This window comes from Salvelinus fontinalis, chromosome 40 (assembly GCF_029448725.1).
Source record: "Salvelinus fontinalis isolate EN_2023a chromosome 40, ASM2944872v1, whole genome shotgun sequence".
Lineage (NCBI taxonomy): Eukaryota > Metazoa > Chordata > Actinopteri > Salmoniformes > Salmonidae > Salvelinus > Salvelinus fontinalis.
The window spans coordinates 4,776,778-4,794,429 of NC_074704.1; the positions used below are offsets into that span (position 1 = coordinate 4,776,778).

At 46.5% G+C, this 17,652-nt stretch overlaps 1 protein-coding gene across 1 annotated transcript; it reads right to left on the reverse strand.

The window, feature by feature from the left end:
• Positions 1–291: 291 nt before the first annotated feature.
• LOC129839914 (oocyte zinc finger protein XlCOF6.1-like) lies at positions 292–17,623 on the reverse strand. The gene is made up of 2 exons (XM_055907632.1): positions 17,148–17,623; positions 292–2,705 (listed from the first exon to the last, which is right to left on the reverse strand). Exons 1-2 carry the CDS (start codon positions 17,608–17,610, stop codon positions 1,972–1,974), a joined length of 1,197 nt encoding a protein of 398 aa, XP_055763607.1. The 5' UTR covers positions 17,611–17,623; the 3' UTR covers positions 292–1,971.
• Positions 17,624–17,652: the final 29 nt, after the last annotated feature.

Below are 17,652 nucleotides of genomic sequence, written 5' to 3' on the forward strand. Positions count from 1 at the left end.
CCTGACGGGCCGCCCCCAGGTGGTAAGGGTAGGTAACAATTTGTTTGTTTCAGTTTAACAAAATATTTACTGGATTGGTTGAAAATAGATATTAAATGTACATACCATGCACAATTATGTCAGTGGAAGATATACTGAATTTATACTGTTTTTCATACAAAGATGTACCAAGATGGACCAAGATGTGTTGCTTTTGCAAATATTTGTTCATTGGTTTTGCAGGAATCTGTTCATTGGTTGGTCATTGGGTTATTTTGGTTTTGCAATATGTTCCAATCAAATCAAGCTCAATTGTTTTTGCTTTTGTTTATTTCAGACATGGATGCAACACAATGGCTTCACAGGAGAAAACAAATGGAAAACAATGAAAATTAAAACTAATATTTACTACACAACAATTATAAGGATAAAAAACATACAATAAAAACTGAAAGACTAATGAGCATTCTAAGGAAATGACATTGATTAAAATAGTAAGAATAGGATGTAATATCTAACCAGAAATATAAGCTTGTTTTACTACATTGTTTTATAAACAATAAAATTAAGTTAGTCGCATAAATGATTTTGATTACTAAATGTTACATGAAATGTAAATAATAAAATATCAAAACCAAATGTAAACCCCTTTGTTAATATGTATTGGCAATAATTAACTGAATGGTGAGGGATGGAATCATAAAACATGTATATTTTGTCGGGCTGAATGTTTGAATATATGAGGTGATTTGAGTCATGCTTCTTCAGTAGTGGAATAACGACAATTAGCACTTGAATGTTGTAAAGAAATGCTGGAGTGATGTCAGATTGTTAATAAAACTGATTATAAACCAATTTTTTATACTACCTCCATGCTGCAAGTACGTTGAAACTAAGTTGTTTTCAAGTCGTTGAAAAATACGTCTTTTCAACTTTCAACCAAAACCAAACGTAGATTGGACCTGGTGCAGTCTTCTTTTAAACATCTTTTCAACAACATTTTGCTTGGTGGGATCAATGTCAAAACACACTTTTAACGAGTACAAACCAATATGCGGAAACAGTTTGATATATTGAAAACCTAAACATAAAATGTACTATCGACACAAACACAATAGTAATTATAATATTTGTATTTTTTTTTAAACAAGCACATTTTAATTTGCACAAACACCAAAAACGCTGTTGTTTTGACAAGTAGCAATAAATCACTGATATCGATTAGGGGGGAAATCAGGTTGTACGTGCTGTTGAAACTAGCACAACTAAAAACACATGGAAATGGGAGATATATTTCACCTCACTGGTTAGAGGACAACGTGCAGAAGACAGTCAGCTACATTTTGGAGTGATGCATTTAAATTTAGGGGTCCTCAGAACGAAGAGAAACACAACACTTATTTGTCATCACTCATATCGATATCACTTGAAATCAATTGCACTAGAGGGGAGAGATGACGTTACACTTCCTGTTAAAACTAACAGCTCAAAAACCACATGGAATCTGTGAATAATGTTAGAGGACAATTTGTAGAAAACAGCTAGCTACATTTTGAAGTGTTGCGTTTTGATTAATTTGGCAACGCGGTAAGTTTAACAATATTTATTTTGTACTCTTTCAATTCAGAGCCTGGATTTTCCCCTGAGGCTAATATACATATGACACTGAAATCAATAGAACAAGGGACAAACATGTAAGGTTCTACATTGTGACATCATTAAAATACTCCTTCTACAATGTTAAAACATTCTACATTGTGACATTATTTCATTGATATCATGAAACAACTCCTTCATGTATTTTCTGATGTTTAATCAGACACCTTTTATTAGAGTATCTCTTCCCACAATGATCACAGCTATGAGTTCTCTGGTGTGATTTTAAACATCCTGACGAAACATAACTCTTTCCACAATCAGAGCAGGGAAAAGGTTTCTCTCCTGTGTGTGTTCTGTGGTGTACAGTCTAGATGTAACAAAACCATTCCCACATTAATCACAGCTATGAGGCTTCTCTCCTGTGTGTATTCTCAAGTGTCGAGTCAGATGGCTAGACGTAACAAAACTCTTCCCACATTGAATACAACTATAGGGTTTCTCTCCGGTGTGTATTCTCAGGTGTGCTATCAGGTTGCTAGATTGAGTAAAACTCTTCCCACATTCATTACAGCTATAAGGTTTCTCTCCTGTGTGTGTTCTCTGGTGCAGTATCAGACTGCTAGATGTAACAAAACTGTTCCCACATTCATCACAGCTATAAGATTTCTCTCCTGTGTGTGTTCTCTGGTGTATAGTCAGGCTGCTAGATGTAACAAATCTCTTCCCACATTGATCACAGCTATAAGATTTCTCTCCTGTGTGTATTCTCTGGTGTATAGTTAGACAGCTAGATGTAATAAAACTCTTCCCACATTGATCACAACTATAAGGCTTCTTTCCTGAGTGTGTTCTCTGGTGTGCTTTCAGATTACTTGAATGAGTAAAATTCTTCCCACATTGATCACAGCTATAAGGTTTCTCTCCAGTATGGATCCTCTGATGTCTTTTGAGGTCAGCTGAAGAGGTGAATCTTTTCCCACAGTCAGAGCAGCAGTGAGTTCTCTTCCCTGTGGGTCTCTGCCGGTGTTTCTTGAGGTGTTCTGATGTGGAGGGACTTTTCTCTGCCTCGTCTGCATCATGAGGTTGTTGAGGCTCCCCAGAGGATCCACGATTGTCACGTCTCTCTCCTGTGTGAATGACAATGTCAGACAGAAGGTTAAAGGCCCACAACAACAGAAATCCAATGTATATTTGAGGTAAAAGGTGATGCCTGTGATGTTGACAATTGTCTAAAGACAGTCAAGTGAGCAACAATAGACATGTTTAGTCTTATTTTTTAAACTTTAGTAGTAAAGTGGATGATTGTAGGCTATATAAGTTATTACAGTTGCAGACCACTTAACCAATATAGGGCCCTTTCAATATATAGGTTGCAGAAACTGCTCCCTGCTAATGAGGAAACAGCTAGTTATCGATGTAGTAGTAACTGCATGGAGCAAAAATGGTGAGTTTAGATTTGAGTTTTTACAAGGTATTCTGAATATTGCAACGCAAGATCATCCTCAAGGAAACACACATTAAGTTCTGGTGTCTATTCACTAATTCACCACCGTGGGGGAAAACTCAGGGGAGTTCTCATAGGCTGACAGCAAAAATAGCCTCCATTTCCAGGTTGCTTATGAGTGCATTTCACACTACTAGTGGATTATAATTGTAAGGCTTGTTTGAATGTCCTGCTTAATATAGTGTTTTTGTCATCCTCGCAATTCAACTGCTTTATACTTAAAAAAACACTACTACTTCAACAAGTAAATTGCTCTGTGGCTAGCTTTGCTACCAGCTTGTCAATGAGCGTTAGCATTCAAGCTAACAACTGCTGCATCCAAAATAGGTATTTCGCAACTATCAGAACCAAATATCTTAGCGACTGTTCAAGCAACAATCAAAACAACAATTGTAAGCCTATGAGAACCCTAAAAAGTATTTTTCTTTAGAAGTAATAACCTGGTAAATCTAGACTGTTGAATGGTCCCAGATGGTGAACAGTTTATTTAGAAGTAATAACCTGGTAAATCTAGACTGTTGAATGGTCCCAGATGGTGAACAGTTTGTTTAGAAGTAATAACCTGGTAAATCTAGACTGTTGAATGGTCCCAGATGGTGAACAGTTTATTTAGAAGTAATAACCTGGTAAATCTAGACTGTTGAATGGTCCCAGATGGTGAACAGTTTATTTAGAAGTAATAACCTGGTAAATCTAGACTGTTGAATGGTCCCAGATGGTGAACAGTTTATTTAGAAGTAATAACCTGGTAAATCTAGGCTGTTGAATGGTCCCAGATGGTGAACATCAGTTATTTTCCCCCACGGTGACCGTTGTACTTGTTTATGACATGACTCTGAGTCATCAGGTTGCTATGGGCTACATGGGGGTGGAGTAGACAAACAGAGAGGGGACAAAGTCTCTCCTATTTCAGTGGCTGATAATACAGGGGGCGATCCAGGATTGGTCCATTTTAGTTTTAAACTAATACTATACAGTATATGAGTCTTTATATTAATAAGGAGGACAATGTGGGACATTGGGATCACATTTCTAAATGATGGGAAACTAAAACACATTTCATGCAGTTCCACATGTGAACTTACAGGGACAGAAGACTATATACACTGAGTGTACAAAACATTCTTAACTGACTAGTTAAATAAAGGTTAAATAAAAATAAACATTAAGAACTGTAATATACTATAGCTGCGTCTCAGAGTCATGGCTGAACAAGGACAATATACATCTAGCTGGTTTTTCTATATATCGACATGACAGAACAGAGTCTGGTAAGATCAGGGGAGACTAGAGGGGAAACACTAGATCAGAACAGCAGAGTCTGGTAAGATCAGGGGGGACTAGAGGGGAAACTAGATCAGAACAGCAGAGTCTGGTAAGATCAGGGGGGACTAGAGGGAAAACTAGATCAGAACAGCAGAGTCTGGTAAGATCAGGGGGGACTAGAGGGAAAACTAGATCAGAACAGCAGAGTCTGGTAAGATCAGGGGGGACTAGAGGGGAAACACTAGATCAGAACAGCAGAGTCTGGTAAGATCAGGGGGGACTAGAGGGAACACACTAGATCAGAACAGCAGAGTCTGGTAAGATCAGGGGGGACTAGAGGGGAAACTAGATCAGAACAGCAGAGTCTGGTAAGATCAGGGGGGACTAGAGGGGAAACTAGATCAGAACAGCAGAGTCTGGTAAGATCAGGGGGGACTAGAGGGAAAACTAGATCAGAACAGCAGAGTCTGGTAAGATCATGGGGGACTAGAGGGAAAACTAGATCAGAACAGCAGAGTCTGGTAAGATCAGGGGGGACTAGAGGGGAAACACTAGATCAGAACAGCAGAGTCTGGTAAGATCAGGGGGGACTAGAGGGGAAACTAGATCAGAACAGCAGAGTCTGGTAAGATCAGGGGGGACTAGAGGGGAAACACTAGATCAGAACAGCAGAGTCTGGTAAGATCAGGGGGGACTAGAGGGAAACACTAGATCAGAACAGCAGAGTCTGGTAAGATCAGGGGGGACTAGAGGGGAAACACTAGATCAGAACAGCAGAGTCTGGTAAGATCAGGGGGGGACTAGAGGGAAAACTAGATCAGAACAGCAGAGTCTGGTAAGATCAGGGGGGACTAGAGGGGAAACTAGATCAGAACAGCAGAGTCTGGTAAGATCAGGGGGGACTAGAGGGAAACTAGATCAGAACAGCAGAGTCTGGTAAGATCAGGGGGGACTAGAGGGGAAACACTAGATCAGAACAGCAGAGTCTGGTAAGATCAGGGGGGGACTAGAGGGAAAACTAGATCAGAACAGCAGAGTCTGGTAAGATCAGGGGGGGACTAGAGGGAAAACTAGATCAGAACAGCAGAGTCTGGTAAGATCAGGGGGGACTAGAGGGGAAACTAGATCAGAACAGCAGAGTCTGGTAAGATCAGGGGGGACTAGAGGGAAACTAGATCAGAACAGCAGAGTCTGGTAAGATCAGGGGGGACTAGAGGGAAACTAGATCAGAACAGCAGAGTCTGGTAAGATCAGGGGGGACTAGAGGGGAAACACTAGATCAGAACAGCAGAGTCTGGTAAGATCAGGGGGGGACTAGAGGGAAAACTAGATCAGAACAGCAGAGTCTGGTAAGATCAGGGGGGACTAGAGGGGAAACTAGATCAGAACAGCAGAGTCTGGTAAGATCAGGGGGGACTAGAGGGGAAACACTAGATCAGAACAGCAGAGTCTGGTAAGATCAGGGGGGGACTAGAGGGAAAACTAGATCAGAACAGCAGAGTCTGGTAAGATCAGGGGGGACTAGAGGGGAAACTAGATCAGAACAGCAGAGTCTGGTAAGATCAGGGGGGACTAGAGGGAAACTAGATCAGAACAGCAGAGTCTGGTAAGATCAGGGGGGACTAGAGGGGAAACACTAGATCAGAACAGCAGAGTCTGGTAAGATCAGGGGGGACTAGAGGGAACACACTAGATCAGAACAGCAGAGTCTGGTAAGATCAGGGGGGACTAGAGGGGAAACTAGATCAGAACAGCAGAGTCTGGTAAGATCAGGGGGGACTAGAGGGGAAACTAGATCAGAACAGCAGAGTCTGGTAAGATCAGGGGGGACTAGAGGGAAAACTAGATCAGAACAGCAGAGTCTGGTAAGATCAGGGGGGACTAGAGGGAAAACTAGATCAGAACAGCAGAGTCTGGTAAGATCAGGGGGGACTAGAGGGGAAACACTAGATCAGAACAGCAGAGTCTGGTAAGATCAGGGGGGACTAGAGGGGAAACACTAGATCAGAACAGCAGAGTCTGGTAAGATCAGGGGGGACTAGAGGGGAAACTAGATCAGAACAGCAGAGTCTGGTAAGATCAGGGGGGACTAGAGGGGAAACACTAGATCAGAACAGCAGAGTCTGGTAAGATCAGGGGGGACTAGAGGGGAAACACTAGATCAGAACAGCAGAGTCTGGTAAGATCAGGGGGGGACTAGAGGGAAAACTAGATCAGAACAGCAGAGTCTGGTAAGATCAGGGGGGACTAGAGGGGAAACTAGATCAGAACAGCAGAGTCTGGTAAGATCAGGGGGGACTAGAGGGAAAACACTAGATCAGAACAGCAGAGTCTGGTAAGATCAGGGGGGACTAGAGGGGAAACACTAGATCAGAACAGCAGAGTCTGGTAAGATCAGGGGGGGACTAGAGGGAAAACTAGATCAGAACAGCAGAGTCTGGTAAGATCAGGGGGGGACTAGAGGGAAAACTAGATCAGAACAGCAGAGTCTGGCAAGATCAGGGGGGACTAGAGGGGAAACTAGATCAGAACAGCAGAGTCTGGTAAGATCAGGGGGGACTAGAGGGGAAACACTAGATCAGAACAGCAGAGTCTGGTAAGATCAGGGGGGGACTAGAGGGAAAACTAGATCAGAACAGCAGAGTCTGGTAAGATCAGGGGGGGACTAGAGGGAAAACTAGATCAGAACAGCAGAGTCTGGTAAGATCAGGGGGGACTAGAGGGGAAACTAGATCAGAACAGCAGAGTCTGGTAAGATCAGGGGGGACTAGAGGGAAACTAGATCAGAACAGCAGAGTCTGGTAAGATCAGGGGGGACTAGAGGGAAACTAGATCAGAACAGCAGAGTCTGGTAAGATCAGGGGGGACTAGAGGGGAAACACTAGATCAGAACAGCAGAGTCTGGTAAGATCAGGGGGGGACTAGAGGGAAAACTAGATCAGAACAGCAGAGTCTGGTAAGATCAGGGGGGACTAGAGGGGAAACTAGATCAGAACAGCAGAGTCTGGTAAGATCAGGGGGGACTAGAGGGGAAACACTAGATCAGAACAGCAGAGTCTGGTAAGATCAGGGGGGGACTAGAGGGAAAACTAGATCAGAACAGCAGAGTCTGGTAAGATCAGGGGGGACTAGAGGGGAAACTAGATCAGAACAGCAGAGTCTGGTAAGATCAGGGGGGACTAGAGGGAAACTAGATCAGAACAGCAGAGTCTGGTAAGATCAGGGGGGACTAGAGGGGAAACACTAGATCAGAACAGCAGAGTCTGGTAAGATCAGGGGGGACTAGAGGGAACACACTAGATCAGAACAGCAGAGTCTGGTAAGATCAGGGGGGACTAGAGGGGAAACTAGATCAGAACAGCAGAGTCTGGTAAGATCAGGGGGGACTAGAGGGGAAACTAGATCAGAACAGCAGAGTCTGGTAAGATCAGGGGGGACTAGAGGGAAAACTAGATCAGAACAGCAGAGTCTGGTAAGATCAGGGGGGACTAGAGGGAAAACTAGATCAGAACAGCAGAGTCTGGTAAGATCAGGGGGGACTAGAGGGGAAACACTAGATCAGAACAGCAGAGTCTGGTAAGATCAGGGGGGACTAGAGGGGAAACACTAGATCAGAACAGCAGAGTCTGGTAAGATCAGGGGGGACTAGAGGGGAAACTAGATCAGAACAGCAGAGTCTGGTAAGATCAGGGGGGACTAGAGGGGAAACACTAGATCAGAACAGCAGAGTCTGGTAAGATCAGGGGGGACTAGAGGGGAAACACTAGATCAGAACAGCAGAGTCTGGTAAGATCAGGGGGGGACTAGAGGGAAAACTAGATCAGAACAGCAGAGTCTGGTAAGATCAGGGGGGACTAGAGGGGAAACTAGATCAGAACAGCAGAGTCTGGTAAGATCAGGGGGGACTAGAGGGGAAACACTAGATCAGAACAGCAGAGTCTGGTAAGATCAGGGGGGACTAGAGGGGAAACACTAGATCAGAACAGCAGAGTCTGGTAAGATCAGGGGGGGACTAGAGGGAAAACTAGATCAGAACAGCAGAGTCTGGTAAGATCAGGGGGGGACTAGAGGGGAAAACTAGATCAGAACAGCAGAGTCTGGTAAGATCAGGGGGGACTAGAGGGGAAACTAGATCAGAACAGCAGAGTCTGGTAAGATCAGGGGGGACTAGAGGGGAAACACTAGATCAGAACAGCAGAGTCTGGTAAGATCAGGGGGGGACTAGAGGGAAAACTAGATCAGAACAGCAGAGTCTGGTAAGATCAGGGGGGACTAGAGGGGAAACTAGATCAGAACAGCAGAGTCTGGTAAGATCAGGGGGGACTAGAGGGAAACTAGATCAGAACAGCAGAGTCTGGTAAGATCAGGGGGGACTAGAGGGGAAACACTAGATCAGAACAGCAGAGTCTGGTAAGATCAGGGGGGACTAGAGGGAAACACTAGATCAGAACAGCAGAGTCTGGTAAGATCAGGGGGGACTAGAGGGGAAACTAGATCAGAACAGCAGAGTCTGGTAAGATCAGGGGGGACTAGAGGGGAAACTAGATCAGAACAGCAGAGTCTGGTAAGATCAGGGGGGACTAGAGGGGAAAACTAGATCAGAACAGCAGAGTCTGGTAAGATCAGGGGGGACTAGAGGGAAAACTAGATCAGAACAGCAGAGTCTGGTAAGATCAGGGGGGACTAGAGGGGAAACACTAGATCAGAACAGCAGAGTCTGGTAAGATCAGGGGGGACTAGAGGGGAAACACTAGATCAGAACAGCAGAGTCTGGTAAGATCAGGGGGGACTAGAGGGGAAACTAGATCAGAACAGCAGAGTCTGGTAAGATCAGGGGGGACTAGAGGGGAAACACTAGATCAGAACAGCAGAGTCTGGTAAGATCAGGGGGGACTAGAGGGGAAACACTAGATCAGAACAGCAGAGTCTGGTAAGATCAGGGGGGACTAGAGGGGAAACACTAGATCAGAACAGCAGAGTCTGGTAAGATCAGGGGGGGACTAGAGGGGAAACTAGATCAGAACAGCAGAGTCTGGTAAGATCAGGGGGGACTAGAGGGGAAACTAGATCAGAACAGCAGAGTCTGGTAAGATCAGGGGGGACTAGAGGGGAAACTAGATCAGAACAGCAGAGTCTGGTAAGATCAGGGGGGACTAGAGGGGAAACACTAGATCAGAACAGCAGAGTCTGGTAAGATCAGGGGGGGACTAGAGGGAAAACTAGATCAGAACAGCAGAGTCTGGTAAGATCAGGGGGGACTAGAGGGGAAACTAGATCAGAACAGCAGAGTCTGGTAAGATCAGGGGGGACTAGAGGGGAAACACTAGATCAGAACAGCAGAGTCTGGTAAGATCAGGGGGGGACTAGAGGGAAAACTAGATCAGAACAGCAGAGTCTGGTAAGATCAGGGGGGACTAGAGGGGAAACTAGATCAGAACAGCAGAGTCTGGTAAGATCAGGGGGGACTAGAGGGGAAACTAGATCAGAACAGCAGAGTCTGGTAAGATCAGGGGGGACTAGAGGGGAAACACTAGATCAGAACAGCAGAGTCTGGTAAGATCAGGGGGGACTAGAGGGAAAACTAGATCAGAACAGCAGAGTCTGGTAAGATCAGGGGGGACTAGAGGGGAAACACTAGATCAGAACAGCAGAGTCTGGTAAGATCAGGGGGGACTAGAGGGGAAACACTAGATCAGAACAGCAGAGTCTGGTAAGATCAGGGGGGACTAGAGGGGAAACACTAGATCAGAACAGCAGAGTCTGGTAAGATCAGGGGGGACTAGAGGGAAAACTAGATCAGAACAGCAGAGTCTGGTAAGATCAGGGGGGACTAGAGGGGAAACACTAGATCAGAACAGCAGAGTCTGGTAAGATCAGGGGGGACTAGAGGGGAAACACTAGATCAGAACAGCAGAGTCTGGTAAGATCAGGGGGGACTAGAGGGGAAACACTAGATCAGAACAGCAGAGTCTGGTAAGATCAGGGGGGACTAGAGGGAAAACTAGATCAGAACAGCAGAGTCTGGTAAGATCAGGGGGGACTAGAGGGGAAACACTAGATCAGAACAGCAGAGTCTGGTAAGATCAGGGGGGACTAGAGGGGAAACTAGATCAGAACAGCAGAGTCTGGTAAGATCAGGGGGGACTAGAGGGGAAACACTAGATCAGAACAGCAGAGTCTGGTAAGATCAGGGGGGACTAGAGGGGAAACACTAGATCAGAACAGCAGAGTCTGGTAAGATCAGGGGGGACTAGAGGGGAAACACTAGATCAGAACAGCAGAGTCTGGTAAGATCAGGGGGGACTAGAGGGGAAACTAGATCAGAACAGCAGAGTCTGGTAAGATCAGGGGGGACTAGAGGGGAAACACTAGATCAGAACAGCAGAGTCTGGTAAGATCAGGGGGGACTAGAGGGGAAACTAGATCAGAACAGCAGAGTCTGGTAAGATCAGGGGGGACTAGAGGGGAAAACTAGATCAGAACAGCAGAGTCTGGTAAGATCAGGGGGGACTAGAGGGGAAACACTAGATCAGAACAGCAGAGTCTGGTAAGATCAGGGGGGGACTAGAGGGGAAAACTAGATCAGAACAGCAGAGTCTGGTAAGATCAGGGGGGACTAGAGGGGAAAACTAGATCAGAACAGCAGAGTCTGGTAAGATCAGGGGGGACTAGAGGGGAAACTAGATCAGAACAGCAGAGTCTGGTAAGATCAGGGGGGACTAGAGGGGAAACACTAGATCAGAACAGCAGAGTCTGGTAAGATCAGGGGGGACTAGAGGGGAAACTAGATCAGAACAGCAGAGTCTGGTAAGATCAGGGGGGACTAGAGGGGAAACTAGATCAGAACAGCAGAGTCTGGTAAGATCAGGGGGGACTAGAGGGGAAACACTAGATCAGAACAGCAGAGTCTGGTAAGATCAGGGGGGACTAGAGGGGAAACACTAGATCAGAACAGCAGAGTCTGGTAAGATCAGGGGGGACTAGAGGGGAAAACTAGATCAGAACAGCAGAGTCTGGTAAGATCAGGGGGGACTAGAGGGGAAACACTAGATCAGAACAGCAGAGTCTGGTAAGATCAGGGGGGACTAGAGGGGAAACACTAGATCAGAACAGCAGAGTCTGGTAAGATCAGGGGGGACTAGAGGGGAAACACTAGATCAGAACAGCAGAGTCTGGTAAGATCAGGGGGGGACTAGAGGGAAAACTAGATCAGAACAGCAGAGTCTGGTAAGATCAGGGGGGACTAGAGGGGAAACTAGATCAGAACAGCAGAGTCTGGTAAGATCAGGGGGGACTAGAGGGGAAACACTAGATCAGAACAGCAGAGTCTGGTAAGATCAGGGGGGGACTAGAGGGAAAACTAGATCAGAACAGCAGAGTCTGGTAAGATCAGGGGGGACTAGAGGGGAAACTAGATCAGAACAGCAGAGTCTGGTAAGATCAGGGGGGACTAGAGGGAAACTAGATCAGAACAGCAGAGTCTGGTAAGATCAGGGGGGACTAGAGGGAAACTAGATCAGAACAGCAGAGTCTGGTAAGATCAGGGGGGACTAGAGGGGAAACACTAGATCAGAACAGCAGAGTCTGGTAAGATCAGGGGGGGACTAGAGGGGAAAACTAGATCAGAACAGCAGAGTCTGGTAAGATCAGGGGGGACTAGAGGGGAAACTAGATCAGAACAGCAGAGTCTGGTAAGATCAGGGGGGACTAGAGGGGAAACACTAGATCAGAACAGCAGAGTCTGGTAAGATCAGGGGGGGACTAGAGGGAAAACTAGATCAGAACAGCAGAGTCTGGTAAGATCAGGGGGGACTAGAGGGGAAACTAGATCAGAACAGCAGAGTCTGGTAAGATCAGGGGGGACTAGAGGGGAAACTAGATCAGAACAGCAGAGTCTGGTAAGATCAGGGGGGACTAGAGGGGAAACACTAGATCAGAACAGCAGAGTCTGGTAAGATCAGGGGGGACTAGAGGGAAAACTAGATCAGAACAGCAGAGTCTGGTAAGATCAGGGGGGACTAGAGGGGAAACACTAGATCAGAACAGCAGAGTCTGGTAAGATCAGGGGGGACTAGAGGGGAAACACTAGATCAGAACAGCAGAGTCTGGTAAGATCAGGGGGGACTAGAGGGGAAACACTAGATCAGAACAGCAGAGTCTGGTAAGATCAGGGGGGACTAGAGGGAAAACTAGATCAGAACAGCAGAGTCTGGTGAGATCAGGGGGGACTAGAGGGGAAACACTAGATCAGAACAGCAGAGTCTGGTAAGATCAGGGGGGACTAGAGGGGAAACACTAGATCAGAACAGCAGAGTCTGGTAAGATCAGGGGGGACTAGATGGGAAACACTAGATCAGAACAGCAGAGTCTGGTAAGATCAGGGGGGACTAGAGGGAAAACTAGATCAGAACAGCAGAGTCTGGTGAGATCAGGGGGGACTAGAGGGGAAACACTAGATCAGAACAGCAGAGTCTGGTAAGATCAGGGGGGACTAGAGGGGAAACTAGATCAGAACAGCAGAGTCTGGTAAGATCAGGGGGGACTAGAGGGAAAACACTAGATCAGAACAACAGAGTCTGGTAAGATCAGGGGGGACTAGAGGGGAAACACTAGATCAGAACAGCAGAGTCTGGTAAGATCAGGGGGGACTAGAGGGGAAACACTAGATCAGAACAGCAGAGTCTGGTAAGATCAGGGGGACTAGAGGGGAAACTAGATCAGAACAGCAGAGTCTGGTAAGATCAGGGGGGACTAGAGGGGAAACACTAGATCAGAACAGCAGAGTCTGGTAAGATCAGGGGGGACTAGAGGGGAAACTAGATCAGAACAGCAGAGTCTGGTAAGATCAGGGGGGACTAGAGGGGAAAACTAGATCAGAACAGCAGAGTCTGGTAAGATCAGGGGGGACTAGAGGGGGAACACTAGATCAGAACAGCAGAGTCTGGTAAGATCAGGGGGGGACTAGAGGGGAAAACTAGATCAGAACAGCAGAGTCTGGTAAGATCAGGGGGGACTAGAGGGAAAACTAGATCAGAACAGCAGAGTCTGGTAAGATCAGGGGGGACTAGAGGGGAAACTAGATCAGAACAGCAGAGTCTGGTAAGATCAGGGGGGACTAGAGGGAACACACTAGATCAGAACAGCAGAGTCTGGTAAGATCAGGGGGGACTAGAGGGGAAACTAGATCAGAACAGCAGAGTCTGGTAAGATCAGGGGGGACTAGAGGGGAAACTAGATCAGAACAGCAGAGTCTGGTAAGATCAGGGGGGACTAGAGGGAAACTAGATCAGAACAGCAGAGTCTGGTAAGATCAGGGGGGACTAGAGGGAAAACTAGATCAGAACAGCAGAGTCTGGTAAGATCAGGGGGGACTAGAGGGGAAACACTAGATCAGAACAGCAGAGTCTGGTAAGATCAGGGGGGACTAGAGGGGAAACACTAGATCAGAACAGCAGAGTCTGGTAAGATCAGGGGGGACTAGAGGGGAAACACTAGATCAGAACAGCAGAGTCTGGTAAGATCAGGGGGGACTAGAGGGAAAACTAGATCAGAACAGCAGAGTCTGGTGAGATCAGGGGGGACTAGAGGGGAAACACTAGATCAGAACAGCAGAGTCTGGTAAGATCAGGGGGGACTAGAGGGGAAACACTAGATCAGAACAGCAGAGTCTGGTAAGATCAGGGGGGACTAGAGGGGAAACACTAGATCAGAACAGCAGAGTCTGGTAAGATCAGGGGGGACTAGAGGGAAAACTAGATCAGAACAGCAGAGTCTGGTGAGATCAGGGGGGACTAGAGGGGAAACACTAGATCAGAACAGCAGAGTCTGGTAAGATCAGGGGGGACTAGAGGGGAAACTAGATCAGAACAGCAGAGTCTGGTAAGATCAGGGGGGACTAGAGGGAAAACACTAGATCAGAACAACAGAGTCTGGTAAGATCAGGGGGGACTAGAGGGGAAACACTAGATCAGAACAGCAGAGTCTGGTAAGATCAGGGGGACTAGAGGGGAAACACTAGATCAGAACAGCAGAGTCTGGTAAGATCAGGGGGACTAGAGGGGAAACTAGATCAGAACAGCAGAGTCTGGTAAGATCAGGGGGGACTAGAGGGGAAACACTAGATCAGAACAGCAGAGTCTGGTAAGATCAGGGGGACTAGAGGGGAAACTAGATCAGAACAGCAGAGTCTGGTAAGATCAGGGGGGACTAGAGGGGAAAACTAGATCAGAACAGCAGAGTCTGGTAAGATCAGGGGGGACTAGAGGGGGAACACTAGATCAGAACAGCAGAGTCTGGTAAGATCAGGGGGGGACTAGAGGGGAAAACTAGATCAGAACAGCAGAGTCTGGTAAGATCAGGGGGGACTAGAGGGAAAACTAGATCAGAACAGCAGAGTCTGGTAAGATCAGGGGGGACTAGAGGGGAAACTAGATCAGAACAGCAGAGTCTGGTAAGATCAGGGGGGACTAGAGGGAACACACTAGATCAGAACAGCAGAGTCTGGTAAGATCAGGGGGGACTAGAGGGGAAACTAGATCAGAACAGCAGAGTCTGGTAAGATCAGGGGGGACTAGAGGGGAAAACTAGATCAGAACAGCAGAGTCTGGTAAGATCAGGGGGGACTAGAGGGAAAACTAGATCAGAACAGCAGAGTCTGGTAAGATCAGGGGGGACTAGAGGGGAAACTAGATCAGAACAGCAGAGTCTGGTAAGATCAGGGGGGACTAGAGGGGAAACTAGATCAGAACAGCAGAGTCTGGTAAGATCAGGGGGGACTAGAGGGGAAACTAGATCAGAACAGCAGAGTCTGGTAAGATCAGGGGGGACTAGAGGGGAAACACTAGATCAGAACAGCAGAGTCTGGTAAGATCAGGGGGGACTAGAGGGGAAACTAGATCAGAACAGCAGAGTCTGGTAAGATCAGGGGGGACTAGAGGGGAAAACACTAGATCAGAACAGCAGAGTCTGGTAAGATCAGGGGGGACTAGAGGGAAAGAGGGTAGGTAGCAACACATCTGCCACGCTGATCCTCAACACCCCTCAGGGGTGCGTGCTGTGTCCCCTCCTGTACTCCCTGCTCACCCATGACTGCGTGGCCAGGCACGACTCCAACACCATCATTTAGTTTGCAGACGACACAACAGTGGTAGGCCTGATCACAGACAACAACGAGACAGTCTATAGGGAGGAGGTCAGAGACCTGGCCGGGTGGTGCCAGAGTAACAACTTATCCCCCAAGACTAAAGAGATGATTGTAGACTACAGGAAAAGGAGGACCAAGCATGCCCCCATTCTCATCGACGGGGCTGTAGTGGAACAAGTTGAGAGCTTCAAGTTCCTTGGTGTCCACATCACCAACAAACTAGAATGGTCCAAGCACACCAAGACAAAGAGGGCACGACAAAGCCTATTCCCCCCCAGGAAACTAAAAAGATTTGGCATGGGTCCTCAGATCCTCAAAAGGTTCTACAGCTGCAACATCGAGAGCATCCTGACTGGTTGCATCACTGCCTGGTACGGCAACTGCTCGGCCTCCGACCTCAAGGCACTACAGAGTGTAGTGCGTACGGCCCAGTACATCACTGGGACTAAGCTGCCTGCCATCCAGGACCTCTACACCAGGCGGTATCAGAGGAAGGCCCTAGAAATTGTCGAAGACCCCAGCCACCCCAGTCATAGACTGTTCTCTCTACGACTGCATGGCGAGCGGTACCAGAGCGCCAAGTCTAGGCTTCTCAACAGTTTTTACCCCCAAGCCATAAGACTCCTGAACAGGTAATCAAATGGCTACCCAGACTATTTGCATTGTGTGCCTCGCTACTGTATATAGCCTCGCTACTGTATATAGCCTCTCTACTGTATATAGCCTCTCTACCGTATATAGCCTCGCTACCGTATATAGCTTCTCTACTGTATGTAGCCTTGCTACTGTATATAGCCTCGCTACTGTATATAGCTTCTCTACTGTATATAGCCTCTCTACTGTATATAGCCTCTCTACTGTATATAGCCTCTCTACCGTATATAGCCTCTCTACCGTATATAGCCTGTCTACTGTTATATAGCCTGTCTACTGTTATATAGCCTCTCTACCGTATATAGCCTCTCTACCGTATATAGCCTCTCTACCGTATATAGCCTCTCTACCGTATAGAGCCTCTCTACCGTATAGAGCCTCTCTACCGTATAGAGCCTCTCTACCGTATATAGCCTCGCTACCGTATATAGCCTCGCTACCGTATATAGCCTCGCTACCGTATATAGCCTCGCTACCGTATATAGCCTCTCTACCGTATATAGCCTCTACTGTATGTAGCCTCTACTGTATATAGCCTCTCTACTGTATATAGCCTCTCTACTGTATATAGCCTCTACTATATATAGCCTCTCTACTATATATAGCCTCTCTACTGTATAGAGCCTCTCTACTGTATAGAGCCTCTCTACTGTATGTAGCCTCTCTACTGTATGTAGCCTCGCTACTGTATATAGCCTCTCTACTGTATATATCCTCTCTACTGTATAGAGCCTCTCTACTGTTATTTTTCACTGTCTTCTTTACTGTTGTTTTTATTTCTTATCTATTGTTCACCTAATACCTTTTTTTAACTTAAAGAATTGCACTGTTGGTTAGAGCCTGTATGTCAGCATTTCACTGTTGTATTCGGCGCACGTGACAAATAAACTTTGATTTGAACAACAGCCTATCAACCTCTGTTTTTAAGACAGTACTTACTAGTGTTAATTAGGGATTTAGCAACTGCAGAGTTTGTGACTCTGTTTTTAAGACAGTACTTACTAGTGTTAATTAGGGCCAGGTTTCTCAAAACCATCTTACGGCTAACTTCATAATTAGAACCATTGGATGCCTTAACTTGCATTTGGGAAACCGGGCCCAGATATCCTGTTTCCTCCTCTTCTTCCTCCTTTTTCGATGTGACAGTCATCTCCCCCTCCTCCTCTTTCACTCCGAAAAATGCATCCTCCTCTTCTTTTACTGTAACAGCCTCCTCTTTCACTCTAAACGCATCTTCCTCTTCCTCTTCTTTTACTGTAACATCCTCCTCCTCTTTCACTCTGAATGCGTCTTCCTCTTCTTTAACTGAAACGTCTTTCTCTTCTTCTTTCACGGTAACAGCCTCATCCTCTACTTGTTTTTGTATTGTAACAGCCTCCTCTTCCTCCTCCTCTTTCACGAGAACTTCTTCCTCCGTCCAGCAGACCTCCTCTTCTATAGCAGGAGAATAGCTTAGTGAGCTCATGTTCGGGGATGTTAGATAACTAGGCTAATGCTAACTTAACCA